Consider the following 24,165-nt stretch of genomic DNA (forward strand, 5'->3'; position numbering starts at 1 on the left):
ATAAAAGAGTTAATAACCAATGGTAATTCAGATAAATACCAATAAACTCAATCTAATTAACTTTCCTTAAAAAAAAACCAACCAGTCTGGCGAAGAAGACTCTAACATCAAAGGCCAACAGTGTCATGTCTCGCTTTCTTTGTTTTGTTTGGGCTTTAAAAAAAAATAAGTTAGCTACTGCTTCCACCCTGCAATGCAGGCAGAATTTTAGTATTCCAGGTCTGTGAGTGTAGTTCTGGTGGCAAATAATTTGAATTATGTTTTAGGGGTTGCAAGCACCAGACACTCCTAAGAATTTTGTGTCACTAAAAAGTAATAAAATAGAAAGGAAATTGGGCTGACACAATTCCGGAACTCCAGAAATGCAGCTGACAGACCTCAGCTCTTATCAGCCTTTGACAGGTGCATTTAGATATTCTTGGGTTATTGCTCTAGGACCTATTAACCTATACTGAGCCCCGATTTCACCCCTTACAGTCAAGATCATGCGGGGATACTCGGGGCATGTAATTTAATAGAAACCTCCAGAAAGTACATAGTTTCTCACATCCTCAATTTTTATGCCACCCCTAAAAATCTCCTCACTGAATAAAGTAAAAGTTTTGCTTTATCTCCTAAGCATAAAAAAGCAGACATTGCATGCCAGGATGGCAACTGAACTGCTGAATAACATATTTCCCTATTGGTTGTTTCCTTTGCAAGCTGCTTCTTTTTCTGGGCTCCTGGACAACCACAGGACGAAACTGTGGACTTGGCAACATCTATATTAAAGGCAATTTTACTGCAAAAGGTAACAATAGATAGCACCATGGATTTTATTTTTTGACCTCTTATATGCCTGACCTCAAAAGGTCCAGTTTTCAGCCACCAGCTGTGAAAATATCTTTTCCTGCACCATCACTGTGATAAAAAAAGCTCAGAAGATGAAAGTTAACTCTTTGGTGTATCTGTGCACCACAGGACTTTGGATTATACTCTTGAGTCGTACTGTGGTATTGACCATTGCCTTCAATGGGACCATTACAGTAATGGATGGGAAAGTAGCAAAGATGCAGCACTAACACTCAGAAATGAGACACCAAGGAGATGAGACACCAGGGGTTTTTCTCTCCAAACGTTTGAATATATAGAGTTTGGCCAAGATAAGGTTTTGGCCAAGATCCAGTGCAGGGAAGTTTGTAAAAGAATTGAAAAGAGCTTCTGGTATTCAGCCAAAGCCTGTAGTTTCTATTAGTTCTGAGGCTGCCTTTCTTATTTTAATATTCAATGCATATTTTTCGTTTCTTGCTTGGCACCCCAGAGTACAACACAGTTGCTTTGGCCTCTAGGGAGAAAAGTACCTCACCTGAAAGAAACTACATAGTAAATGAACACCTCACCTGAGCAAAACTACATAGAATCATAAAATAACAGAATTTTTTATGTTGGAGGAGACCTTGTCTCCTTTTTTTGTCTTGAAAAAAAAAAGTGCCAAACATCCAAACAAAAAGAAAAAAACACCAGTACTCTTAAGGTCATCAGCTAAACCACTCCACACTAGCACTTTAATGATGTCCCGAAATGTGCAGTAAATGTCTTTAGGTACACTTACACCTTTTAGAAAGGTCTGCTGTACACAGAGATATCAGTTAAATAAATCAGTTCACTAGTTCTGTGGTGTAGGACTCCTACTCCAACATGGGAGGGGGAAACCCATAATACTGTCTTGCCCACTTAGGTATCTAGCATGTCAGCAGGTCTGTGGAAATTGCCTTGGCATATGTAGAGTGCAAAACAAAAGGTTTGGGGAGGTGAGGATATGCAGGAAGTATCTGCCATTCTGGGAGGGTCACGTGTCCCAGTGTGTCAATTCTTTTCACCAGTTCCTGGAACAGAGAGAACGTTGTCACTGCCCCATCCTACCCTCTGATGCTAAGAGACAAGGCCAAACCGTGGTCCTCCTCCGTGACAGTGCTCTGCGGGACTCGGTGTCACCAACCCAAGCTGACAGTGAGGAGAGGACCCCCAGCTCTACAAAACCAGAACTATACATGAAGATCTGCAGTGGTCACAGTGGAGTAACTCTGTCCTACCCTGCTTGCTAGGGTGTCTCATGTATGCCTCATTTATTACCTACCAAGGGTAATAGGCCGTTAGCTGAGGAGAACAGAGCTATTAATGGATTCTGTTACAATATAATGCTTCGTTAACAGAGCTCTCAAAGAAATCAACAACTTCAAAACTCCCATAATCAATCCAATTTCATCTGATATATGCTCTGTCAAATTGCATTTCAAAAGGCTTTTATAACACCGAAACTCAGTTATCTAATAACAGCATTAGCAATGTTAATTTTCTAATCAGAACGCAAAATCATTAATTAACCATGCCTTCTTTAACCGAAAGAAGCTGCAGTCCCTAATCAGTAACCCTATGAATCCTTTGATGTTTATGCATAGAAAGGGTACATTCTCCTCTGAAAATACCTGTGAGGCTTTCATTAGTGCTGGTGTTTGCATTGGACACAAAATTGCTTCCCTGGTTCTGCGCCTCTCCCATCCTTCCATCTCGTGCCATTACCTACAGCCACAAGAGTGATGCTCAGCAGCACGAGCAGCAGCACTCCCAGGTGGTCCTTGCTTCCTAGAAACAACACCCAGCTGTGCAAAGACACCTCAGGTCAGTCCCAGCAGCCCAAAGATGCTGCTTTGCCATCATGTCTGACCCATTCCTATACTGGCACAGTGGTACACAGAAGAGCCTATACTTCTAACAGGATTGGGAACGTGCCCCAGAGTAAGAATGGCAACTTTGCCTCAGGTAAAGCACCCACCTACTTCCACTAGTGTCCAGAAATCAGCAATTCCCCATAATATTCTCCCAGCATGAAACTACCTGCATTTACAACTCCTGATTACAGCTTCTGAGTTGTTTGGACTCATGGATCTCTGCCAGTGCACAGCTAATTTGAACTTGAATCCATGCAAACTGTTTGCATCCCCATTTTTCTTCAGGAAAAGGTCCCATAGAACTACCACGTGTCATGCAAAACCACATCTGTTTGTTGTTTCGTTATCTGTTTGTTTGTTTTGAACCTTTTGCTTAAAAACTTTGTGGAGAAAATACAGAAAAAAATATATTAAATGCTTTAATTTACACCATTATAGCTTTAATTTACACCATTATTACTTAAACTCCAAAAGTTCATTCGACTTTCTGGAAACAATTGTTTCCATACTTCAATTGTTATTAAAAAATCAGCAAGGATATAAATTTTTCTTTAAAACAGCCCAGCAATAAACAGAAGAATATTTTCAAGGTTTTTTTTTCAGGCAAACATTATTGTGTGAGAAGCTTACACTACATATTTAATATATTATTATAACAAAAGTTAAAAACAGAATAGTAAAACAATAGTTCAGCAACTGTTCTTGACATTTACAATCAGGGAATTAATTTTCCTGGGAAACACCGTGCTCCATGCTCCAGGAATATACCCTTTAAATTTGATGATAAACCAACTAGCAATTGTATATCCCACTAAAATTAAATGACAGCTTTAATGTTTCTAGGGAAAATAACACTTACTGCTAAGGCTATAAACAGTGTTTTTATCTTACAGTGTTGTTCATGACAACACTGTAAGGTAAAAAACAAGAAAGTATGCACAATTTTTAATTTATTTTCATAATAATAGATCACCATGTAATAGCTTATTTGCTCTTTTTAAAAAATCCGATTTTTCAGACAGAGCATTTACAGAGAATGAAGACAACCATAAAACATACCCATCATGAAGTCTCTTACACCTGTATCTAAATAAGTAAATGGCTCTCAGGCTGTGCTCCATCTGTCAAGAAGCTAGTGAAGGAATTTAGTCCCTTCCAACCAGTCCCTGCTGGCACCTGGTTCCTTAGCCTCAAGCATATATTTCACTTTGTTTTCCCCATTTGTAAAATATTTGTGCTTTGGCCTGAAGAACAATGAAATGTCCTGAATGCCTTGTTCAGCTAAGCATTTTGATGTAAGTGGTTTAACTTTACACATGCATACAATTGCAAAGGCTTTGACATAATAGGTTTTCTTGAAAAAGCACAAAAATATTTTTTTTCTGAGATGAGCCTTGATGAACATCTGTAACTTTTGTTTTAAAGAGGGATTTCTAAAACCATATTGGATGGATCAAAAAGTAATGATTATTTTCACTTGTAGCTTGGCTACAAGTAACTTGTAACTGATAGGGTGTAACATCTTTCTGAAGTATAAAAGTGCCCCCTTAAATAGGACCACACCTGACATGATTATGCCATTGATTTCCTTCTCTTAAACTTCATTGTGTATTTTCAGTCTATAAACAGCAGATCACTGCTGATGAGAACATCTAATTAAAATTAAATTTCTGTGTTTGGCACATAACACGAATAAACTCTTGGAGATGGGACCTCGAGTCTTTTTGCCACGGTATTTCCCTCAGAGATGCTATTGCACACACAGCATACATAGCTGAGCATTGAATCTTTCTGAACTTTGCAGCTGCCCTGGAAAATGGAAAAGAAGTTGGTTTTGGCTGATTTTACTTATTTTACAACCAAAAATAGAACCAGAAGCTAAAGTCAGTTCACCAAACTACTGACTCCATAATTGGGTGAAACCATTTATGTGCTTCAGCAGAAACCCTACTGACCTTTTTTTTCCAGACAAAATAAACTGCCTTTGACATTTGGTGATTCAACTGGGAGAAGAATTCAGCCCTATTTTTCAGAAAAGTGAGAACAACATCTGCCATTAGCTTTCTGGCTGATGGAACAGCGTGTGTCGTCAGCACACCACTCTTGGAAATAAGACACCAAATGCCTGATCGGTAGAAAATGAAAAGAGCCATAGACTGGGTGGAATTGGAAGCCTGAAAATCTGTCTCATTCCAACCCCTGCCACGGGCAGGGACAGCTTCCACTAGAGCAGGTTGCTGAAAGCCCCATCCAACCTGGCCTTGAACATTGCCAGAGATGAGGCATCCACAGCTTCTCTGGGCAACCTGTACCAGTGCCTCACCACCCTCACAGGAAAGAACTTCTTCCGAATAGCTAATCTAAATCTTAGCACAGCTTCCAGGAGGACCTGCTCCATGACTTTGCCAGCCACCAAGGTGAGACTCACCAAGGTGAGACTTGCTGGTCTCTAGTTCCCCATGCCTTCCTTTTTTCCCCCTCTTAAAAATGGAGGTTGTGTTTCCCCTTTTCCAGTCAGGGGGAACTTCATGTGCCTGCCATGACTTCTTAAGCATGTTTCTGAATATCATTCTATAAGCAGGTGTTTTCACAATAGATAATGTGCAATCTGGCATTTTTTGACTTTTAAAAAATTACAAGTGCTTTTTTTCATTCAAAATCTATGAATTATATTCCCAACTGAACTGCATCATGTAGAGTAAAACAAGTTGGTGGCCCTGAAATTTTGTGCTTCCCTAGACTCTCCCAACACCCACGTGGGGGGACTAGTAGAGGCCACGGAGCTCCCAGCCAAGTGCTGACCCAGACAAACAAAGAACTACCCCCTTTAGGAGCAAGGTAACATATATCTGACACTAAGCCTCCTCACAAATAGTACATTGTATTAAATGTCACTTCCATCCTAAGCCTCCCATGGCACCTCCACAAGAAAAAAGGACATTATGAACAAACAAAGAATTTCCGTTTTCTATCTCCCACTACATCTTTCATTTAAAATGGTATTCCAAGCCATGGACATAAATACTTCAGAGGTGCCATTTATTCACCTTTAGGTTAAAAGCATTCCTAGTTATAATAATTACCTCTAATGATCTAAAATTATGTGCTCATCATTTTCTTATAGCTGATTACTTCTCCAAAGCCAGCCTGATGGTTAGGCAGTTGTGTGCTTTGCTATCTAGACTCAAGTTACAGCTGAGTATGTGACATACTGAATATATATCACACACCTCACATGCTAATTTTAATTTAGCCTGAAAAAAAACTGTTGAAGCTGGTGATTGTATGGTCAACATGGTTTGTATAGTATATATTGTATTGTATGGTCAACAAAAGAAAGACTGTGAAAAGTTCATTACCTAAACATGGTTTTATGTCATTAAATCACTGACATATCATACCACCCAAAATGATAAGCAATTCCTAGAATATTTATCATTATATCAATTAGACTTATATATTCAAGAACAAATGCAATGGACATCGTTAAGAATTATTTTATTTAATACCTCCGAAGTTTCAGTGGTTGCTATTAAGTAACTGGAGAAATATTTGCCACAGAGCATACATAACATCTTGGCTGATCCAGTAGCTTTTGCACTTAACAGCTCCCATTGTACTTAAAGCTTTGTTTCAGAATTCTGAACATTTGTGATGAATGTACATTTGTCCTATTTCCAGCCCCTCTTCCTGGAATGACTCTGAGAGTTCAAGACAAATAGCTGCAGCAAGACAAAATGGAGGAAAGAAAAATTCTACACTCTCCACTCCAGCATCTATTACCTATACACCATCTTCCATTTATCTTTCTTGCGCTGCAAAGCCAGCCCAGTCTATTTGTCTACCTCCTATTAATGAATTATGAATACACCTGATAATTAAAATTCAGTATTTACAATCCTGGCTGTGCAGTGGCACAACGTGTGATTCAAAGCTGTCGCTCTGTGTTAAAAGCAAGGTATGCAGATCTCCAGGTCTCTGGCAGCATTTCATTTTCTTGCTAGAAACAGTTAGCAGACACGTTCTTATGGCATGGCCACAGTGTATTAACCCTGAAGAGCAAGAAGAAAACCCACCTAATTTCAAGGCATACAAACAAGCACCAGTTATTTTGCTTATTAAAAAGTCTGAAAGTTTCCCTCTGAAATCCCCTATTTTTGGAGACACTTATATTCATCTTAGTAGCTGCAACTGAGCTTTTAATGGCAGAACTCTCCCTGCAGTAAGCCTGAAGCTGATAATCAGCATTTTTAGGTTCTTCCTTCTATAGAAAAAATGCTGATGCCCTCTCCAGCCCCGCTGCCCAGCGCCCCTCTCCTGTGGGGGTGTAGGTGGGCAGCTCCATGTCTGGAGCCCAGCACCAGGCAGGCACAGGTGGGCACTGCTCCACACAGCTGGAGCTCAGGGCAGGTTTGTTCCATCCCTCTCACACAGCTGGAGCTCAGGGCAGGTTTGTTCCATCCCTCTCACAGAGCTGCAGCCCCCCTGACTTCTGCACATCTCCCCCAGCTAAACCGCAGCCCCATCCGCTACCCAGCCCTGCTGGTCCCCCGAGTGCACACACAGCCCTTCCCAAGGCCAGGATGGGACAGCGGCTGCAGAGACAGGGGCACTGCAGGGAGGGGCTGCCACAGCCCTGCGGGCAGCACTGACACACCTCCCCTGGCGGGGAGCTCCTCCGCAGGGCGCTAATGCCCGGGACACAGCATTGATCCAACACAGCACCTGCCTGGTGTGCCTTGCTGAAAGGGGAAGTACCAGCCCTGCCCACATTCGCCCACTTTGGAGTTTTTGGCGTTTTTTTTTTTAAGATTTATGCAGGTGATTCTTTATTATTAGTTTTGAGATAAAACAAAACAACCTCCAAAAAACCAAACAAAAAACAAACATCAGAGCTAAACTATCATCCCAAGCAGAGATCACACCTGAATGCTCACATCTCTTGCTCACGCCTGATCACATCACTAACCCTCTTCTTGCAAAAACATGCATGTTAGAAGGCCATGTTCTGCCCCCTCTGCTAAAGGACTTTCCTTCAGGTCACAGTTGGTCTTTTTGACTAAAGAACGCAGAAAACACAGATGGCAGGTACAACAACAACAACAACAACAATATATATATATATAAATCATCCCTGATCGTTAGCAGTTCCTTTCATGAATCTTGGGGGATGTGATGGCCCAAGAGGGAAGGGAAAAGGAACAGCAACACCACATCAGGCAGTTCACTGGGACTTGACTCCACTCATCTCCTGCTGCCTGTTCTTGTTCCTCCAGGGTGCCCTTGTTACTGCCTAGACCTGAGAGATCTGCCATAGCCTCTGGAGATCCAGAGTGTGCTGTGTGCAGCACCACAGACGTGACAGAGGAGCAAGAGGGGCAGAACAAGCTGCTGAAAATCACTATCATCCCGTGAGCAGCACGTGGAGTGGGACAGAGGTGACCCACCAAATGCTTCTACAATGCATGTGCACATTCCTGAATATTAGAAAGCAATGATTAAGCTGAAATAGATAAGGACAGCACCTAAAATACAGTTAAATATACTAGTTGCTGGGACAAATTTCACTTTGGTTTTACATCTCCACAAATTCTGAAAACGGCCTTAAGTCTCTGCAATGTCTCTGGCGTCCCCATCCTGTAAGGGACAGCAGAGCACCAAGCCAAAGCTTTGCCCCAGGAATTTCCATCTGCTTGTTTTTTGCTCTCACACTGGGTGCTCTAAATAAGCAATTGGATGAATATTACCACAGAGTTATTATTTCTGTCATAAATTTTCAAAACTACCTATATGAATAACTGTAAGCCAAAGTCCTTCAGGGACTGGCATAAATTCAAAAGCTGTCTGAGTGCTAGATTTAGTATTTCAACCGTTGAAGTGGATGAAAGTAGTACAAAAATATATGCACAGAAGGACAGCTGTCTGTCAGCTATACAAATCTACACAGACTTCTTGGCAACAGTTTCAACCAGAAATTAACAACTTGGTCTAAGTAAAATAACTCCCATTCAGGCTTCCAACAGGGTATTGGAATTTACCCTGCCAGGATGTGCAATGCTTGAAGTACCTTAAAGTCTCTTCCTGAAAAGCATCTCCTAAAGGTTTACAATTCTGCACATAAAGCCACAATGCAGCATTTTAAAGGTATTTAAATGTTTTATAGAGCTTTCTCTACATACAGATCGAAGAAACCAAGTAAGATGTTTTTGCATGTATCTGCAGCTCGACCTAAGACACTATCCCAAAACGCTGTAGTGTAGCCTCAGTGACTTGTTCCTATTATCCCAAACCTCCTTTCTTGGGTACAAACACTGTCAACCAAGTTGACAGTAAAAATCCTAAGTAAACAATCCTAAGAAAAGTAACAATCCTACGAAACAATCCTAAGAAAAGTAACAATCCTAAGAAAACAGTCCAAGCTCCAAAACCTAATCTGGATAGAGGCTGTACTGGATGAAATGCAGATGCAAGAGTAGAAGGCCCAAATAAGGACAGGCTCACCATGTTCTGCTCTCCTCATGTCCTCTACAAAGCCAAATGGAGGTAGAATTAGCTGGGTAAACACAGGCATGGTGGAAATGAGATACTCCAGCAAACCTCTGCTGCAATCCTTTGGGACCGCCTTAGGGTGTTATAAATTCAAGGGGATTACAGCCAAACAGACATCAGGCACCAAAACATCTGTTTGGTGAAGATGAAGAGAAGAGAGTGAGAAGTATTAATCTCTGAAGTTGCCTTCCATGCAATGATGATGACCAATGGTAAAAGCATTTCATCCAGTGCGGCACCAGGGATGGCCACATCCAAGCTGCCCTCGATGGAGGTCCACCATGAGTAACAACCAGCTATACAGAGAGCAGAATTGTGGGACATCCTGGATTTTAGGAAGTCTGAGGCATTATTTTCCCTCTTGAAGTCAAGCATCAGGACAGACACATTAATGGAAATGACAAAGAATTCTTTCAGTCACCCATGCTAAAGATGCAAGGAGATAGTCTGCTTTGTTCCTGGCTGGTTTTGAATGCTTCCATCTCTGTCTGCTGAGAGGTGGAAAAAGGGGCAGGTTCCCATTAAATTCTGGAATTGTTCATTATTCTCAGTATGGAAAGTCTATATCAACAAGTAAAAAAAAAAAAAACCTGAACCCTAGGATTTTAATGACTTTTCTATTTTTGTCTCAGTGAAAAAACTATAGCACCCCTTCATATTCCTTCATATACTGTAAGGAACTTACCATCATCACAGCACTAACAGCAGGTACAAAGTTTTGAAAGCTTGACATTGAACCTTACAGTTTTAGTTAAATGTGAAACACTTTTATTGAGGCCAAAAAAATGCCCTGAGGGATTTTATTTCAGTAGTTAGAAATTGCTAACTTACTGTGCCAATAATCCAACAGTTTGCAGACAATACTTTCCCAGACAGGAAGGCAGTAGGGTATTGTAATGCACATCTTTTAAGAAATCAACAGGCTTAAAGCTATACCTATGTGCTACATTTTTGGTGGCACACACTTCACTCTCCTAACTAGTACTTCTAAGACCTACATGATGTGCAGTCAAGAAAGGAAAATATCTTATGTAAGCACGCTCCCTCTGAACTGGAGAGATTATCCTTTAATGTTCTCCTGTCTTTTATGGGCACGAGGAAAAAAACCTTATTTTATAGGCACAAGAGGAAAAAAACTTCTTCATGGTGTCTATTCCTCTCATTCACATTGCCTTTCATGACTTCATTTGTGCAGTCAATTGCTCACAGACGTGAATAGGAAGGTGGCAGTACAGCCCTGCTTTAAAATACAAGGTAGCAGGAAGGTAAGGCCCTGGAGAGCAGTTTCTCAAGGTGATGCTCCTGAAAGGGTATATCCACACCTTTTCAAATGGGTAACATTATGCTGGATCTCATTTTAATTTCACAGACACTATATAAGGGCAAGGAACTGCAAAAATTATTATTATCCTATTATTGTAATTGCTCAAAGAATTTTCTGCTAGTCTCCCATTTAGCATAGTATGTGAAAGTCTGGCAAAGAAAACGTGATTAAGTTGTGAATCTCTGGTTCCTGCCAGCTGTTCTGAAGAGATTCCCATCATAAACAGTAACCAAAAGAATTACGGCCTTTCTGGTCCTTTCATGAGGAAATTAAAAAAACAGTAGTCCATCAACATCTGTTAGAGACCCAGAAAAGAACAGAGGGAAGCAATCCAATTCATCTGCATGAACTGTTTTTTGTGATACAGCACCACCACTCCCTCAAAGTGCTGACCATGTTGAAGTCCAAGTCTGACTTAGAGGAGTAAGACAGAGATGGAAACAGGCAGAGTTTTCCTGAGGTCATATAAGGATGCGATTTTTTTTTTTTTGTTTGTGACCAAGAATCAAATGTTTTATGCTTTTTCCCTTTCCTTCCTTTCCCTGCAGTAGTTAAGCTGACAGTTATCTGCAATCAATACATTACAGAAGCTAATAAGCTGCTGTGGCTGCTGGTGCTGGAGCCAGAAGCACAACAGCCTGTCCCTAGCTGTGGGGTAGGATTGGGACATTATGACTTTGGCCTGGATCCTCTTCAGTGGTGCAGAGCATGGGAAGCATCATGTCAACTGCTTCCACTGGTGGTGCTTCTTGAACACTGCTCCTATTTTGTCATGTAAAGCTGGGGCATGTAATAATAACCAGAAGAAGAGAAGAGAGAAGAAGATAGCTGATGGAAGCAAACAGAATTTTCTCCGAGTCTCTTGAAAGAGTATTTTTTAGTCTTGTGCTATTCCATAACTCCTCCTGTGCTTCACTGGATATCTGGTCTAGGTGTTACTTCCCCCTCTGTACTAGGTTTTCAGCTTGGCACAACCAAATGTTCACCTTAAAGCTTTTAAAAGTCATGTCAGCTCACACCTGCTATAATGCCTGGTTCACAGGCACCAGCCACACCTTCCAGCTGTTTTCAGAAGCAGAAAATTTCCCATGCAGCAAGTAGTGCTCCATGCTCCAGGTCAGTCCATTCTCTGCTCTCTGAATCCACTTTCTCCAACACCAAATAATGGTGTTTCCTTAATACGCAGCTCCTGATGTATCTTGAAGCCCTTCTCTCACCCAGCTGGGCATCCACGGAGGGCAAAGGGCAACTTCAGGGACAAGATCTCAAAATCTAAATTAAAGTCTTTACTCTGGGTAATCTCTCATTTCTGAGTCTGCAAAAGTGCCTGAAGAACCAGGGCAGACCCACTTCCCACCTGGGCTCCAAATCATCTCACGCAGCACCTGTGAAACCTTGGCAATTATCTGCTGCACACATGCATTTGCATTAACAGTGCCCGTTCTTTTTCTGAGTTATCTGAGAAGTCCTTTCCATTTTCCAGCTGATTTCAATAATAACTGAATAATAAATAATTTAAGCAAAGCATTTAATGGATGGAGTAAACAGAATGCTGTAAATACAGCTATTACTACAATAACTAATTGCTGAGGTCTTCTGTTACTACTTGTCCCTGCTTTAGCGACTTAATAGTATCAGGAAAAAAAAGGGTTTGTCCTCTTTTATTCTTTCCATATACATCTGCTATTCAGAACACTGCAACAGATCATCAAAGACAGCTACGGGAGCACTTCTTGTATTCCTTTATTCAGTCTTTTGCTTTCTGCAAATATTCTTGTGTTTTAAATCTCATTCATCATCATGTTTGTGTTCAGGCTGCAATCTCGTCTGACACACAAAGCAGATGAAACTAGGGATTTCCAAAGCTAAATTCATAACTCTTGATATCTTAAGCTAACAGCCCAAAGCCTCCAGGAGAAAGCAGTAATAGATTCACATCCTCTGTGGCTCATAGAAAGTGAAATATGTGTAACACATATGACCATTAAGTTGTATTTGTAGGTAGATGAGTCTGTGAATACAAATAATGGGGATTAGCACATATTTGTGAGCGAAAATGTACTTAATGGTCTTGGAACACATTTACCAAGCTCATATTACTGTTGCTTCAAGCCACAGACCCTGCTGGGGTTAGGAGATGTTTTTTTTCTTATGAGAGGGAAAAAGCCCTACCATTTGTGTCCACCCTAAGCATTTTTCAAGGGAACTTGAAAAAGGCCTCAATAAGTCCTTGCATTCATACCTAAACCATGCTACTAAGGATGTCCCAAGCCACCTTTCTGAGCTGGCAAGACACAGTTCCAACCATCCAACCTCAGGGGCTCTGGGAGCTGCACAACTCTGAAAATCGGATGATTATGGTATCCCTCTAAAGTAAAAGCCAACAATAACCTAGTAGACTTTTTCCTTTCCTACTCTTTATGGCTCCTACCTTCAACACAAAGACACTGGGTGACACATCCCAATGAAGTGGTGATGACATGAAAATCTACATGAGATTTTTTTTTGTCTTCAAGACTGGATTTATTTGGAAAAAAAAAAATAGAGGTTGGATAAAGGTATTGAGGCTGGCTGACAAGCATCTTGATGGTCCCACTGAGTGACCAAAATGGACCCACCAAGGCTTAATCTGTGGACATTACTGCATACTATCCACACTCCCATTCACTTGGTGACTTTTACTTTTTCTTTGTTGAAGCAATGATGCTTGTAGCCATTAGTCAACATTTCCTCCCCCAGACTGCTCTCACATCCTTCCTCATCATCTGTAAGGACTTCTAACTTGGATCACTTCCATTCAGCACCACACCTGACCTTCCAGACACACACTTTGATGGGATCTATGTAATCCTGCACCAAATGCCAATGAAGGTCCTCCCAATACACCTCTTATGCTCTTTTTCTTGAATCTTTAATCTTTATGTTGGATCTTTCTTTGTGCCTCCAGACAGCAACTCTAACTATTAATTAATCTATATAATGACATGTCATACAGTATTACTCTGCTGCTTTTACCACCTGTGAGAAGCTGACCAAAGATACTGATTTTTAAACAAAGGACCTGAGAAAGAAAAACCCCTGACCAGCTCTCAGATGGAGGACACAAAACAGCTAGATACAGAGACAGTGTTAACAGGGTATGGAAACAGCTCCAAAACCCAGCGTTTTACTTGGCTTGTGCTTTCTACTTGGAGGGGAAGTGAGAAAAACTCCTGAGTCAGCCAAGAGCCCATGACTATTGATTTTTGAAAGAAATTATCCTTCCAGCTGCAGCGTTTTTGAAAAGTCCACTCTTAAACACTCTTCTCAATCTAAATGAAAGGAAATTACCAAGGCTGAAGGCCTTTATTAGCAAACCTCTCCAGGATAGATCCATACAGAAAACCTGGAGGAAATCACTGAAAGAAGATCCTACACTACTCTGCTGAGACTGAGGGTCTGGAAAAGCTTCTTCCCTTTTCCCCCCATCAACTTAGGTGAGAAAACAGAGCTCTCCATTTATTGATAGCCACTTACTACTTAAAAATTATTATAACTTTCTCTCCTGAATTTGACATGAATGTATCTGTGTCTGATAAAATCTTTCTCCTTTATACTCAGTGTTTTCCAGACCTTAACACAGCATCATCCAGATCCATATCTCACATTAGCATGAAACACCTCTACTGAACATCAGGAATATTAAAGTAGCACAGGAAGCTTTTGGGGACAAATAATACGCTATATTTTGTGCTTTCTTTTCTACAGGGATTTCCTCTCTTGCTGCTGTTTTTACTTGAATATCTGTTACATGAATTGCTTTTCCCACTGGGAAAACAGATCCGACCCTGACATGGTGACATCAGTGAAATCTCTTAACAAGAAGAAATCATGGAATTGTTTGGGTTGGAAGGGGACCTTGATAATAATCAAAAATTAAGCATGACACATATCTGAGAAAGAAATTAACAAAAAAGGATTATTTTTATAATAATTCCTAACTATTTTGAGTTATAATTTCTAATACTAACATACGCATCATCTTTTACGCCACAATGTGAAGATGTAAATTTCATATCCTTGAAATCTGTGGCAAGCAAAGCATAAAGGTTTCAATCCTTTCAGCAATTAACTCTCTATCTGTGAACTTTCCTAAAATTTGACGCGTATTCACTAGGTGTATCTGAACTTTACATCAAGAACATAAAATAAAAACTAAAAAAATGAAGCAAATAAAAAATGAAGTTGCATTTTTATGGGTTTAAATGTTCATTATGAAAATACACCATAGAAGCAACTGGAAGAGCGTGCATGCAGAAATGGCACAGGATCTACCCCATGGAGGGTCTGAAAGTGAGAAACAGAGAGCTGCTATCAGTAGTTAAATAATTATGTATTTTAATACGTCTTCAAATTGTGTTTAAAGCCTTTCCCCACAAATAGTCTAATAAATAATCTAGTGAAGGGTGTAAGTACTTTTTCTTTCTCGTGGGCTGTATTTGTATCTACAGGAAAAAACAACTGCACGTTGGTCATGAATATAGTGAAAGGTACTGCACAAGCCTGCATACTTCAGGAGCAATTGCTGCATATAAATACAACACTGAAGTAGCCTGTGGAACACAAGAAAACAGTAGCCCAACTGAATTTCTTAGTAAACAGCCAATTATGTACCAGGGGTCCAATTGCTAAACATTTTGGTCTTTAAAAATAATAAGAGTTAAGCAATTTAGTAAATTTAAAAATTTGAGCTATGAGATGAAAAATGAGAACATATTCCTCTTCCGAATAAAGTGGATTCCTACCACTCCTTCTTTTTAAGAGGTTCCAAACTGCAATCACTGCTCAGGTAGAGCCGCTATTTAAATCACAAACAGCTCTGTCTGCGGGAAAAAAACCTGCAGGACAAGGGCCAGTGTTTGCATTGGAGTTTGTTAATGCTAGCATAGCTGGTCAAAATCCAGCCATTACTGTATCTTTGTTGTAAGTATCAGGTATTTCCAGCTGAGTCCAACACAAACCTTAGCTATAGTCAGCTCTGGAGGAACTGGTGAAGAGGAAGGAGGAGCTGGGTCTTTCCAATGCGTTGCCAGGACAAGGGTGATGGGTATGTGTCACTCTGGTTCCACCTTCTTACCACACAGAACCTGCAGTTATTTGTACAAGTCAGGCAGACTTCATCAGGACCATGGGAAAAAGAGTAGGGAAGAAGCACAGTCCTCACAAGGAAGTAGCAGCACCGACAGAAGACACTTGCCCCACGCATTATTGCAAAGAGGAGGACAGATTTTCCCAAGTGCTAAGCCATAAGCAGTTCCCAAGAGGAAGGCAGGTGCTGCTAAGGACTCTGGAAAATACTAGAATGTCTCTGAGTACCAAAATGTAGGGGAGCCTTTCTGTTTGAATTCGGATGCCTGAAAGAAGACATCACTAATAAATAATTTTTGAGATAACTAAAGATATAACTGCATCGACAAACAACTGAATCCACATCAACATTGATAAAAGACAGTAGGATCTTTCTAAACCATAGTAACAACCAAAAATCTATGTAAGAAGCCAAACTAGATAAAGATGTTAAAACATCTGAGAAAATTATTAAAAGTAACGCAACGCCAAAATTTCAAAGCAAGACACTGTGATCAGATACTTTTGAGTCAATTTATTTTCCAAAATTCAGAACAATTTTTGATTTACACAGGAATAAATTATCTAGTTTGACTTTGTGTTCTACCACATAACTTTGGTGTGCCCACCTCAGTTGCAGAAGTAGACTTGGTGCTGTACTAGTCCAAAATCTTTGCCCCAAGCTAAGTGCCCAGAGGAATGGAAATCTAGAGAACAGGACAACTTTTCCCTACAATAACACTGGTGCAATCATAGGGACATCTTCACTTTTGCACTAGTACAGATTTCATACCCTTAAATCAGTCATATATTAAGGAATAGGACCTATGAGAAATGATGATTTGGTCCAACATGTTTAAATCCAAAGAACTTCACCTGCTCACAATCTGGAATTGCACAATTCACTGTAGGATCTAAAACCGTTAAGAAATCAAAGCAGACGTCTTCCCCTCTCATGAACAAGCAAGTCTCAAAACAATCAAGACCTAAAAATGAAATGCATGACTTATTTTGACTAGCATACAAACTTAGATCACAATGATAAAGCTGAAGTTAATCAATTTAATTTACTTGTTAAAGTGCTTTGTCCTACACAAGAAGCACTGCAAAAGGAATGAAGGAACACAGCCTTTCTAATTAATCCTCTGAAATGAACATTATATTATTTCTTTATGCTGCTATAAAGCTTTTGAGTTTAAAGTTTTAGTCAGTCCAGTAACATGCTAGGACAAATGCCAGGGAAATGAATATTCTGGATTTCCAGGGTAGAAATCTGACTGTATGTCAGTGAAGGCCCATCATTTTTTTCCCAACAATAACCTGAGAATTAAAACCAGACTCTGATGGACCGGAGGTATTGACAGTCGGTCTTGTCTCTGTTGTACGGCTATTTACAAATATCACATTTAGAGCTACAAAACTTTTTGAATATGGATGTTCTTATTTCTAAAAAATATACAGAATCCTTCTTATGACAGATGACACCCAAGTACACACACATTCTTTGATTCCATCAGCAAGTGATAATAACAAAAAATGTTAAGAGAAATTGTTTTCAATAATTGGAGTCTAGCTTGAGATAAATTCTACGTATTAAAGCAAAACACTCACTTCAAAAGGATTTTGTAATCAAACCTATCTTAGAAGGGTACAATTTAATCCAGTTCCATCTTTCTAGCCAACTGGTACACTATTTGCTTTTGCAGTTAAAACCTGACTGTATGATAACTCCCAACACACTCTGAACTGCATCCTTGGGAATACTGCACTGATCTTGATAGCAAAACACCATTCAGCTGTATGAAACCTCACTTTCTAAATAAAGAACATCATGTTTTTAAATTACACTGATTATTCAACCAAGGTTACGCTTCTATTGCTAAATTGAGTTGTAATTATAAAGCAGAATTAATAACCAAATTTAATGAAAATCCCATTATGATGCAGCTGAGGAAATCAAAGTTGAAACTCCTGTAGGTAAAATGACAGACAGTCACAATATAAGGGCAATACTATGTGTGAGCCTATTTCCTCAGCTTTCTGGAGTTCTCGGCAGAAAGTTAACTCCAAAATGACACCGCCTCTCCCCTCAGGAGCATGCACAAGCCCAGAGACAAACACACAGAGAGGTGAGGGTGACAAGGGTTCTTGTGACAAGGGTGACAAGCAGTTCCTGTCTGACCTCAGGGCTGCCTCAGACCTCAGCAGATCTTCCCCAGAAATTGCATTCCCACTAGTGAGGCAGAATTAGGCCCTACAATTTCAGGTCATCAGCCCCACATAATTCTAGAGGGCACAAGAGTCAAAGACACTAACTCCTGGAGAAAGAGGAAAGTTATTCCAAGATACAAAATTTTTAATTTCAGTAGGCTTTTCTTCTCATCCATGTGGTATATAAACAATATTATGCTTTGGGAGGTTTGCATCTACTGGGATTAAAATCTAGTAAGAATGGAACTGTGCAAAAGAGGAAGGAAGGGTCTCATTTTCCCTAAATTACACTTATTAGGTATATATATATTCATCTCAGAATACACGTGAAGTCAAACAGACTCAAAGAGAAAAGCTTTAATTTTACTATAAAACGCTAATGAAAGACTGGAATCAATCTCTCTTCATCCCTTTAATCCTAATTCTGTGCAAGAACTGCAAACTGCTACAGATTAAGGATTCTTCAAACTTCAACAGAAAAATTCTCAACCACAAGAGCTGAAAGGCAAATAGTTCTTTGTAAAACCATAGCACTACCTCTTAGAAGTACTCAAGCATGTTTAATGTTGACTGTGTTGCTGAGATATACTAATGTACTATATAGATGGTGCATGGAGGGAAGAAAAGTATTTTGCATTTAGCTAAAGAATAAATATATACAATCCTCTCCAAAAAATCAATGTATTGCTCCAACATCTGAAATCAAACTGAATGCAGGTAGATTTCTAATCAAGAGCAGAATTTCCCGCTCATAAGTGGCAAACCAATGTATGCCAATAGACAAATGTTTCAGCTCTGGAGTATTGTGTTCTGATGAGTAAGAATCTTGTACTATTCATGTTTTTGAATAATTTCAGCTCTGTCAGTAAGAGGGATTCTCTGAATAATGTATGTAGTGCAAAAGAAATGAACAGAGTTTAAATAAAACACACAAATGTGAAGGGAAAAGAAAAAGGACTGAAATTTCCAAAGTGATATAGATCTGATCAAATTTGATGCCTCACAACAGATTCTATCTGCTAAGGCAACCTGTTTCATATGCATTCAAGATTTAAAATAAAAATACTAATGTTCTAGGCCTGTTTGAAGAAAACAAAAATGCATAAAATAACCACTGGAAATTAGCTATGACATTGAACACACAATTTTTCCAGTTCCAAAAGTACTCGTGGGTGAACATTTTGATGTATGTTTTTTACCTAGTGAAAAAAAAAAAAAAAAATTAAAGTTTTGCCAGTGCTGCAGTGAGTTACCTGCTAGTATACCATCAATAATCCTTTAGAATAATCTGTCTACTGTCCCTGACACATGCAAAGGGTCAGGCCCTGAATCTTCACAAGTAACCTCTGCAGCAAAAGGAAACAGAAATAGAGGAAACTGGTAATGTCTCAGAGCTTTATGCTTGAACTCACATGAATATTCATCTCGGTCCAGCAGCTCTCAGGCTTTTGTACTGTATATTTGGGGACATGTGCTCTGAGTAATTTCTGTGCAAACAGCAAGGTCCAAACCCACTGTTTCACAGCGGTTCAGCAAAGAGTTTTCATTTCATATTACCATGAAATCACTTAATTCCAAACTGATGGTGGGGGTTTCTTTAATTAGGTTAGAAGAACTCACACATCTGCGCTTTAGAAGCCTCTGTCAAGCCAGGAAATTCAATCACATGGAAGCGAGTGTCCTCCAGCTATCAGACAATTGATTTTTGCAGGACTCTGCTCACATTTAGCTTAAGGAACATGAGATATGTTCATTCAGTTGTCAGTTGGTTTGCCTACATTTCATTAGGAGAATATCTGTTGTTAAAAAAATATTCTTCAGTAATAAAATGTTTTTAAAAAGAAGAAGTTAGTCAGATTACTGGCACAAGACTGCAAAACATGAAATAAATGCAAACTTGCACTAATGCAAAAATACATGTGTGTTTAAGTGGCAAGTAGAAACATAAATAAGGCCTTTAGGATTACTTCTACTTAATACAGATGTAAAGAATTTTACGAGCATACACACACATAAGCATATAAATGTAACTTTCCCTTTCTTCTCTGCCTCCCCCCATACTACAAGGATTCATCATTTCTAAAGCTATTAAATACTTTGGAACCGAAACTGGGTTCAGCTTAAAGAGGGAAAAAAAGGATCAGGTTATGAATCACTATTTCTATAAATGACAGCAAACATAATGGGAGAGGTGTTCCTCAGTTAAATATAAGGCAAAAATAGCATAAGGTGGTTGAAATGAGAGAAGAATCTGCTGCAAATAGTATAAATGAGCAAAGGTTTGGGCAAACACTTTTTGAATCTAAAGTGTTTAGTTTTACCCAGAAAAGTGGTCCAATTTTAGGCAATTTTAAATTTTTGTTAATCAGAATTAATTCACTAACATTCAAATGGAAAGACTAAACAATATCCTTAATCCAAAATGTAGCAATAGCCTGAGAAATTGTCAAAACTAGATGCATAGGCAGAATCTAGAATAATTTACTTCACCTAAAATTACTGATTTTATTACACGAAAAATTTTAGTCCCACCCCATTTACTAAAAATTTAAGTTTAAAAATGCTACTGTGTCATTGGTCTCCATGGAATAAATATTATCAGTGCTTGCAAAAGTTGACATGAACTGTAGTGTTTTCTCAATGTACTACACCTGCACAGACCTGATTCCTTCCAGTTTCAGAGCATCTTTTGAAATGCTTGTACCTTATGGAATTTGATACTGATTTCCACACTAAACACAACTAATACATTGCTTAATACAGAATTCACTCTTTATGGGACATAACCCTTTCCTGCATAAAATGAATGGAGCCATTTTGGCAGCTCAGAAGCTTTTCCTTTTAAACAAGGTGGCAAGGTCATCTGAAACTTGAAGTCGCAAAGACTCGTATAAATAAATTTAGCAATCATGCAATAAATTATTCATGAGAAGTGCACAGCATATTGTATGTTTACATATTAAAAAGTGCCACAGAGAGGGCAGTGAGAAAGTGAAGAGACACACAGCACATATTTTAAAGGCACGATGAACACTAAGACATTCTCCAGTATGTTTCTATTTTAAACTCGCTCAGCAATGTCGCTTAGAGCATCTACTTCCAGAGGCAATTCACTCTTGAATGAAGAGGAGGGACTGGAAAACTTAAGAGCTACAGAGGAAAACCTATAGAGTCCTGAAATATGAACATCAAAGTAGTAACGCTACTACAGTCTTCAGCTCTGCCCCACTGTACACCACTGCCTTACATAATAAGATGAATTCCTTTTAAGAAGCCAGATATACACAAAAATAAACAGAAATAACGCTTTGCCCCTCTCAGAGGTTAGGCATATCTAGTACATGTTTTAACCACTGGTAAGGATCCTGGGGTGACTTAATTGTAGCAAGTTCAGCTAATTATGCTTCACTTTTTTCAAAAGAGAAATTAAAGAAAATAAATGTTACCTCATTTGTTAAGGGCATTTCTCGCTCTGTCTTCCTCTCATTGTGTATGTGCATCTGTGTGTATGTGGGTGTGTGTGTGTTTATAAAATATATAGTAGGACAAGAATATTTGTTCCAGTTGAGGTGGTCTGTGAAATCAAGTAGCTCAGATACTAACTTGATTTGGCACCAATGTATGGATGCATAGAGACATATCCACAGGATGTATGCATTACGAAATGGTAAGAGACATTTACAACCTAGAATATAAGAGCAGGGCTGCCTCAAGTGACATCACCAGATCAACTGCAGCGTCAAGCAACTCAGATATATTATCCTGCACACCACTGCTTCCCTGTCTCCTTTCCAGCCATTAGAAAAGCATTTGGGAGCACGAGCATTATCATACATTTTCAAATACACACAAGGCACAGCATGCACAGAAGCGAACAAAAGTGTGGGGTTTATGCACTTATTGACACATTCATAATTTTTCTTTACAACAACAAAATTCATCTCCATAGAAACAAGCAAGAAACTACAGTAATACTGCAGTTTACTTTTTACTAAAGTAAATGTCACATCAGGTTAGTCAGCAGAAGGCAGGAGAGGGGATTTTGCTCCACTAAGTGACTAACAAGGACTGCTGCCCCTTTTGCTCTTCTGCAAAGGCTATCTGTACCGAAGACAGACTCCCTGATATATTTATAATGCAAGATAACGATGTGGTTTCCTGTTCTTTCCACTGCAATTTCTGCGTAAGGTGGTCGGATCAGTGGCATGTTTACTTACAGGCATTTGTTACAGCGAAGCTGTTGGCTGTTTCAATGTTGTCTACATGAGGAACCAAATTAAAAGGTGCTTCGGATGCATTGGGGCTGGTGTTATGAAGAAAGATTGCTAATCGAAAAGCAGTGTATTCCTGATCTGTGTTCCTTATGAAGAGACCACCTACAAAAAACAGAAAAAAAAAAAAAGCAAAAAGCAAAAGCAGCTGGGTAAATCATTTGCAAGCCACTTACTGTCTTGTAAAACAGAGCAACTGTCTCTCCCAAAGCTGCACAGTAAGGCAAGTCCTAAGACTTTAATGGGTAAGGAACTAATCGTATTCATAATCACAACCACTGCCTTTAAATCACCATCCTCAATCGATTTAACCTCCCTGATGCATTCATGCTTCTTTTCCGACTTCTCGGTTTTCAGCCTTTCATACATAAATACCCAGATTTGTCATGATTACAGTGACCTTTTAAAGTGTTTAGCCTCCATCTCCCTGATACTGAACACACTGGTAAATCAGCTGCTCAACAGCCTCTCACATTAAGTGGCGGGCTGATTAAGCGGAACGATGCTTTCTGGATTAAAAAAAGGGAATACCAACTCGGCGTAGGATAATCTGCACTGAAGAGGAAGATAATGAACTTTGCTCCTCTGCAGCCATGTGCAGGCAGGGAGCAGCTCAGCCTTGTTAGCAGCATCTTTACAAGTCCACAAGAAATGATGCAGTGATGGAGCTGAGCTGGAAAGAATTCAGATAGCTGCGTCCCATCCCAAACGCGTCCGAAAGGAGAGAAGCAGGAGGCGATGGGAAAGGGGTGAGGATGGGGCACAGGGCTACAGGGACACGCTTACAAAACCCTAAACTTTCCAACCACAGAGAGGAACGAAGGACGGTGTAGGCTTTTACCCCCCCATCCCCGCCGGCTACCGCAACCTCCGGTGCTCTGGACTCGCCATTCCTTCGAGAGTCAGGCGAGAGCAAGAGGAGTCGGAGGGGGCTAAAGCAGCCAAGGGGCATCAGCCCCGAGCCCCTTCCAGCCCTGCCGACACCGCACACCCAGGGCTGGAAGGAGTTCTGCACAAAATAAGCATCCTCCTTCCCGCACGCGAACGCACACGGAAATATTTACACACACAAACACACGGAGGCACATATACAGAAACACGAGGATGATTCGTGCAGGCACGGAAATGGGATGGTGCTGGAGGAGAAATCTGCAAAAACTGCCTTCAGAGCCTCCTTTCCAACTCACTTCGCAAAGGATTGAACCCCTGGAAACACGCACGCAGCCCAATGCAGCGCTTACCTATTTGTACGCTGCTAGGAAAAGCTCCCATTGCTAGTCCCCAAAAGCCAGAAAACAACAAGACAAGCTGTCTGCAAATTATCCTCATCTTCTCTTCTGCCTCTCTGTCTCGCCTTCTCCCGCTCGCTCGCTGGATGCTGCTCAAAGAGGCATCGAGGGCGAGGAGGATACACACAAAACCAGGAAAAAAAAAAAATTAAGAAAAAAAAGGGAAGGGGGAAGAAAAAGAGAGGTTTCCTCCTTTTTCTTTTTTTTTTTTCTTTTCTTTTCTTTTTTTTTTTTTTTTTTTCTGGTGGTTTGGTTTTAGAATTTGTTCGCTATCCTCTCCCGCTCGCGCCCTGTCTCTCTCCCGGCTGCCGCTTCAGCAAGCCATGCCGCCGCGGCGCATTTTTCCCGCAGTCTCCATCGCCGGGGAGCGGAGTGTGTCCGGCTGCAAATGTTGCACATGCAGAAGATGGTGGTGAGTTTGGCGGCGGGGGGCAGCGTCTGGCGGAGGCGCGGCGCGGCGCGGGCGGACATGCGCCGTGCGCCCCCCCCGCCGCCCGCACCGCCGCGGGCGGGAGCCGCCGCCGTGCGCGCCCCGCTCCGCCCCGAGCCGCGGAGCCGCCCGCGCCGCCCGCAGGCGCCGCGTTTGCCTTTATTTTTAATTTTGGGGGGGCTTTTGTTTTTGTTGGTGCTGGTGTTCTTGGTTTGTTTTTTTTTTTTTCTTTCCACCCCCCTTACCCTGCCTTTTTCGTGCCGCTCGCCCATCCGCG

The 24,165-nt window shown here is 40.4% G+C and overlaps 1 protein-coding gene across 3 annotated transcripts in view; it reads right to left on the reverse strand.

The window, feature by feature from the left end:
• The window catches only part of GRIA4 (glutamate ionotropic receptor AMPA type subunit 4), a gene marked incomplete at both ends in the record, with an annotated part of 215,795 nt that extends 192,297 nt beyond the window's left edge, over window positions 1–23,498 (reverse strand). For all 3 annotated transcript variants that reach the window (XM_084226960.1, XM_084226961.1, XM_084226962.1), the window contains 2 exons: window positions 22,116–22,274; window positions 23,411–23,498. In XM_084226960.1, coding sequence (XP_084083086.1) covers window positions 22,116–22,274; window positions 23,411–23,498 — 247 coding nt within the window. The remainder of the gene's footprint in view (window positions 1–22,115; window positions 22,275–23,410) is intronic.
• Between the last annotated feature and the right edge of the window lie 667 nt (window positions 23,499–24,165).

Source organism: Fringilla coelebs (assembly GCF_963513975.1).
Source record: "Fringilla coelebs genome assembly, chromosome: 2".
In the NCBI taxonomy this organism is placed as follows: Eukaryota; Metazoa; Chordata; class Aves; order Passeriformes; family Fringillidae; genus Fringilla; species Fringilla coelebs.